The sequence below is a fragment of the Nestor notabilis genome, unplaced genomic scaffold (assembly GCF_000696875.1).
Source record: "Nestor notabilis isolate BGI_N333 unplaced genomic scaffold, ASM69687v1 scaffold11246, whole genome shotgun sequence".
Taxonomy (NCBI): Eukaryota; Metazoa; Chordata; class Aves; order Psittaciformes; family Psittacidae; genus Nestor; species Nestor notabilis.
In genome coordinates this window covers 1-6942 of record NW_009932419.1, presented here as the reverse complement: position 1 = coordinate 6942, position 6942 = coordinate 1, and the positions used below count along the sequence as shown (strand labels likewise).

General features: G+C 39.8%; 1 protein-coding gene across 1 annotated transcript in view; it reads right to left on the bottom strand.

Annotated features, from left to right (window-relative positions):
* Positions 1–5563, bottom strand: part of LOC104407190 (E3 ubiquitin-protein ligase SMURF2-like) — a gene marked incomplete at its 3' end in the record, with an annotated part of 21905 nt that extends 16342 nt beyond the window's left edge. The window contains exon 1 of the mRNA XM_010016391.1: positions 5398–5563. Within this exon, the coding sequence (XP_010014693.1) occupies positions 5398–5410 (13 nt within the window). The remainder of the gene's footprint in view (positions 1–5397) is intronic.
* Positions 5564–6942: the final 1379 nt, after the last annotated feature.

The following is a 6942-nucleotide window of genomic DNA, read 5'->3' as shown; positions in this document are numbered from 1 at the left end:
CATCCCCTCTCCCCCCCCCCCCCCCCCAATTCTTTTGCCAACTCCGTGTTCACCAAGCAAGGGAACTGGACCATGTCTAACTACCCCACCATACAGTGACACAAAACATTGTGCTAGTAAAATTAATGGCATTACACAAGTAGGATATTATGTTCAGTTCCGCAGACCAGCAAAAGCTTACTTGACCATAAGAAATAGTGCATTAGGCAGTTTAGGCTTTTCTGTTCCCCTGAGTGGTAACTAAATAAACATTTTTACCTGAAAAACATTTGGGTGGAGTAGACTAACTTCCAATGCCAGGGGTTTCATGGGTCTGAAGATAACATTTTATTTGTAGAAGCTAGTAACTATTTCAGTCTTTTTTGTTTAAAATAAAAAGGGAAGAACATTTGTATTTGTCAACTAAAAATACCAAGGGGAAAACCATCTCATATGAGAATACAGTAAGTAATAAAGAAATAAATCAATAAATAAAAGGTCAAAAGTACAACTCTGCTACAACGATGCCAATGTACACATCCTAGACTTCTCCTCACAAAACACACCACTGTTCAACTACATATGCTTATCTATTATCACAGGTTTAGTAAGTAGGAAATATCAGACTCCCCTGTGAAACATTAAAATATTTACTGATAACACACAAGGATTCTTGCGTATTGAGTGAAGCACAAATTCCCACAGCTAGCTCAAAAAGGAAAAAAGGGGAAGGAGGAAGACGTATCTGGTTGGGATCAATGCTCCAGAAGACTCCTCAGTATATGATCCCCGTGGATATTTTTCCTATGAGGTCGCCAATATTTATTACTACCAGGAAATGCAAAGACAGAAAAGTGCATCCAATAACCGCATCCCACAGACACCAAAACTGCTCATGCTTTCCCCACAGAACATCCTCAAACTGATCCTGTGGTGCTGCTCATTCTCCGGTTTCTTTTACAGTGTCTGCTCAAATAAGAAGCAGAGCAGAGCTTGTCCACGAGCACTCGAATGGAGATTTCCAGGATCAGGGCAGAAAGCACCACCCTGGATCATTCTGCATGCTAGCACAAAGCTACATATTATTCTAGAATCAATGGAATTAACATTTTCCCAATTTTTATGTTCAGAAAGATGTTGATTTTAGTGAAACTGCTTTCCACGGGAATGCAGCACTGTAAAATCTAGTTAAAACTCATGAGTTTTAGTCCTCTCTAAAACAGAAGGGGACACCTATTAATGACTAATAGAGTGCCAATCATCTCAGGTATTTCTGATAACTGGAGTTCAAGCATGTATAGGAAACACTGTCACATCACTGCCTGCTCCACAAGACATTCAAATAAAGTCCTTAGGATGGTGTAATAAAAATCCACAGCTACTGAAGGCTTCCATGTGCCCAGCAATTGAAAGTCTACTCTGTCCATACAATTGATAACGGCTTAAAAAACATTTACAGGAGCAACTAATAGGGCAAACTTTGAAAAATGCTTCTCCAGTTCTTTAAGATTTTATTACACCAAGAATATGCTTAGCCTGAGCTGTCAACACACACCACTCGCCCAAGAACCGAAACAGGTTACAGCTCATCAGCCACCTTTCATCTAGTGGTGAGAAACTTAAAGTAAAATAGATGCTTACATAGATGGCCTCTGTTTTAAAGATCCCCAAAGACATAATTATTTGCACAATTTCACCCATTATAAGAAACTGGAAGTGTCAAGGGAAGCTGAAGGCTTTAAATCCAATAGTTAAGTCAAAATTCACACAGTATGTTTTGAAACTGTATCATGTCCAAAATAAAGAGGTTTGACTAATCTTTTGAGAGACAAATTGCAAGGTTAACTAATTATAAACACTTATTTTCAAAACAGAAAGCAAGCCTGCCAGTGGGATTTAAGCAAAGTCTCATTTTGATAAGACTGGGCACACATACAACAAAGACTAACAACCATTTCCCCAACAATTAGCCATGAGTGAACAAACTAATGTTTTTGGCTCAAGATTTCCCTCCCTAGTAACTACATTTAAGGGAAGTCAGATGTCAGTTCACTCTGGCTTTGTCAGGTTAACAAAACAGGAGAGATGCTGAGAAATCTTCCACTAACAACACCCTCTCTGCCAGGTATTTCTAGGTGAAAAAGTCCCAGGAGCATCAGCTCCATTCTAAAGGAAAGAATCTTGTCCACGCACAGAACTCTAATCCATCTCAGGGCTTTTTTTTGGACAAAACTTTTCCCACTGGTGGGAACAGCACCAGAGTTTATGCTCCACTTTTCTAACAGTTTCAACACTGTATTAAAACCTATTCTGATAACCAACTGATTAATAGTTCCTTGAGAATAAAAACTAAGGAAGTTTGGTTTCCTATGGATTTATGTTTTATGGTTAACTGAAAGCTATAGCTGAGGCTTTTCCCACCGGTAGGGCCTTTAGACAGACACTCTCCCACACAGACTCTCCAGTGGTCTTGCAACACGGGATCTCTCACTGCAGCTTTTTCCTCCCATTTCAGGTCACTGCTAGGGGTCTCCTCTTTATCCAGGCAATGATTCTCAGAGAACTCATGGGACTTAATTATCTTTGAGACCTCTATCCTATGTCAAATTTAAGCTAGAGAGTCAAAAACCAGAAAGAACCATAGCAAGATTTATTTCCCTCGACAAAGCCAAGTAAAAATGTTAATGGTTCTGGACCCAAACCCACATCGTTATCAGATCTATGCAGTTGCACCATTAATAGATCCTCTAGAGGCACAAGGGTACTGACAAAGGTTATTCGTTATTTGCTTTAAAACTTTTTTTAAGCAGAATTATTTTAAACCAAAAAATGTTAAGCTGAACTTGCACGAAAGGTTTTCAGAAACAAGAATACAAACCAGTGCCTCCATGTATCAACATTGGTTTGGAACAAAAAAGGGAGGGGAGGGTGAGCATTGTACCGTAAGTGCATCATCAAAATACATCAATGGCTTCTAGTACAGATACGTAGATTAAGTATTTTTTACCAAGTATCACTGAGTCAGTGGATAGCTATGTTTTGTATTTATTACAGACTTCCTGGGTAGTCTCCACAAAAGAGAACATTCATATTCCAATATGAAAGAACAATATATACGTGCCAAGACAAACATGCACATCACTTTTACATACTATACGTTCATTAAATCTCTTCACCGTGCCTCATGATCTCATTCAAACATATGCTATTCAAGTCAGTCCACAGAAACATGAAAAGAGTATAATATTATAAAGCTTCCTAGTCTCCTTCCTTGACTGCTTTGCTACACATAGTTCTCAACTACTCAAAAATAGGAATTAAGTGAATCAAGTTTGCCAAGTTCCTTTTTCTGATTTACTACCCCAGTGACTGACAAGGAATGTTTACTGAAAAATAATTTAACTGTTGCAAGTGAATGCAAAATATTTAATACCCCCAACTCCTGGAATCTGATTTACGTGTTAGCGATTAAAATTTACATGCAATTAAAGAGAGGCAAGAAATAATCAGCTGAACCCACAAAAAAAGCAAAGGGAGCTGATTATTGAAAATGCGTATTTTATAGGAAGATAAATTTTTCTCTCATTTTCTGAACTTTTCCTACTAGCTTCTTACCTTGGAATCTTTTTTTTTAACAGAAAAATCCAACTTTTTATGACATCAGACTGTCGTCAAGGAAGGTATCCTATGTTACACATTACCACTATTTTATATGAGTGTTAAAGAGTATGTTTAGCTCAGAATAAGAAGTATATCTGTAACACAAGGTCTGCATTCTAATGGGAAGAAGAACATGAAGAACGTGAAATAAAGGAAAGCGCAATTGTAGGAAGCCTGCAATGAAAACAAGTAAAAAGAGATAAAGATGCTGGGGAGGGACTCTTCATTAGGGACTCTAGTGGTAGGACAAGGGGTAATGGCTTTAAACTTGAACAGGGGAAGTCTAGGTTAGATCTAAGGAAGAAGTTCTTCACAGTGAGGGTGGTGAGGCACTGGAATAGGTTGCCCAAGGAAGTTGTGAATGCTCCAACCCTGGAGGTGTTCAAGGCCAGGCTGGACAGAGCCTTGGGCAACATAGTTTAGTGTGTGGTGTTCCTGCTCATGGCAGGGGGGTTGGAACTAGATGATCTTAAGGTCTTTTCCAACCCAAACCATTCTATTCTATTCCACTGTATTCTATTCCATTCTATCTATGAGCTTTTACAGAATCACCACGTCTTAGGTATGTCTGAGAGACTTCAATGATGCTATTCACCTTCAGTTGCTGGGTAACAAACCTAGAGTAAGTGCTGAGGAAAGCAACATTAAAAAAGAAAATGTTATCTAAATTTAAGGAACTTGGACATTTAAAGGTAGTGATCCTGCATTTCCAACCTGTATCAAACTGTTCATTCAATCTGTATCAAACTGTTGATAGCAAATTTGCTCACCACGTTCCTTCACACCTGCAAAACCAGGCATAATGGCTTTAAACTTGAAAGAGGACATTTAGCTTAAATATTAAGAATAAATTCTTCCCTGTGAGGGTGCTGAGGCGCTGGCACAGGGTGCCCAGAGGAGCTGTGACTGCCCCATCCCTGGCAGTGTTCAAGGCCAGTCTGGACATAGGGGCTTGGAGCAACCTGCTCTAGTGGAAGGTGTCCCTGCCCGTGGCAGGGGTTGGAGCTGGATGAGCTTTAAGGTCCCTTCAACCCAAACCATTCTGGGATTCTATGAATGCTACTTTACTTTACAGGTAGGTTTTAGCGTTATGTTACCTGTATGCTTGCACACTCTCATCTGTGTCTCTTGGTTTATGACAAATTACAGGGTTAAAATGTGTTTGTACCCAACAACATGAGGTACAAGTACCTCAGGGCTACAGTTGTAGACAATCACAATAGAAATACATTGGGTTTAAAATGCCTATGATAAAAAATAATACTGCTTAAGCTATCTTCTTAAGTAAAGAATTTTTAAATGTATATATTTGAGAGACATCAATACTATTACTGAAAGATTTGGGAAGACAGATAAGAAAGTAAGTCACAAATGTCCATGGAAGCAAGCATACCATCTAAAGACGCAGAAGGAAACACATAACCAACACAATAGAACTCAGTACGTGACTTAAGAAAACACTCCCCGTTTCATGTCAGACATCCATAAGCAACCACTACCGAGTCACAGAGCCCCGAGTTTATGGGCAGAAAGAGGATTGGGTCCAAAGCTAAGATTATGTTTTCTAATCTTCTAGCTTTTCATGTGTCATCACCATAGAACTAGTTCAGCATTCTGCATCCAACCAACAGTTTTAACATTGTAATTCCTGTTGTTCTTTTCTTTCCCCAAGGGTTTCTCTCCAGAAAGTGCTTGTTCCAGAACATATGTAGCACATGGGATATGGAGGAGAAGGACAGGCTGCCTATCAATTTTTACCACAACAGTTCATTTTGAAGACAAGTCTTTCTTCCCCCTACAGAAACACCATCTTTTAATGAAAGCCATTAGCATTGCTTTTTGTGATCGGATCCCAGTTGTTTGCATGTAACACGCCGTGCAATACAATCACTAAAATAAGTCCCAGCTGTAGAAACACAATGCTATGCTGTTGCTAATGTGTGTTGTACTGATAATGAATGGTCGTCTATGCTTTAATCTGAATAAAGCTCCCAACTGCTCTGCCTCTCCTTGCCAAAAATTCCCCTTCCTCCTCCAGACTGTGGTTGCATTCCAATTACACTGCTGATTGGAATGAGCCTGCTTGGGGGAGGGAGAGGGAGGGAGACAAATGAACCCACACACACGCCCCTCCTTGCCTTTGGATGGCTGCCCCTGGGACCCAGAAATCGTTTGGGGTGTTTGAACCTAGCGCTGATACGATGTACTTTTCTCCACCTTGTATAAAACTCTTCCTAAATTTATTTGGTTGAGAAAAACACGACAGGCAAACAGCACACCATGCACAGGCTCCAGCAGGAGAGCTCAGTACTTCAAACCTTTCTAACAAATTCCTACTGTTTTCTTCCATTGTTGGCACGCTACCGAGAAACGTGTATTTTTCTGCTTGCATTCCCTCCTTGGACTTGCCTAATTCCCACATGGAAAGATATAAAACAGGAGGATCTCAACTATTCATCGAACAAAAAGCTGTAAATAACGCCATACACATTTGCAGATACAGCTGTTGAGGTAATAGCTTCCTCAATCAAGGGTTTGGAAGAAAATTTTTTATCCCAACTACTCACGTTAGATTTTATTTTACAATTAATCTCTCTGAGGATTTTTTTTTTAAGCTTTCACTTCCTTCCAATTTTCATTTCCTCTGAAAGGTGGTTTTTCTGCAGATGAACAAAGTGACAGAACATGACCATAAACTAAGAATTTACTTTCAGTTAATGAAATTTATACATTTTAGAACATTGCCACCGATTACCGTCAAGGAGTGACACACAAAGACAGGTAAATCTAACAAATGTATGTTTTACAGGTGTGCAGGGTTCTGTGTAAGGAAGGTATTGAAACATGAAATGGGGAAGAAAGCAGCAGCATCATTATATACCATAGTCACCGATCAGTGCGAGCTGGAAGGTTTCATATTGCACTGTCCTGGGTTCAGCACCTAACAATAAAGAGGCCTGCAGCTGTTTCTCTCTCAAATCAGGTCTAGCAATCAGATGGATGCGAGGTAGATCAGGAAGCTCAACTGGCTTAACAGAAAATTAACCTGCTGGGGAGATGGATTAGTTTGCCACTGGCTCCAAGAGCTGCGTTGACTTATCCTGCAGTCACACCATCCACAGAGGTAATGCGAAGTGGCAGAAGCACATGGCTGCAAAGGAGGGAGCATGAGCCAGACTCCTGTCCGATGGCAACTTGCAGTTGCACTGGGAAAATGCAGCCCGTACCTGGGAGTCTTTCAGCTCTAAAACCAAAATACATCCCCCAGATATTTATTTTATTAAAAATTATATATATATATAT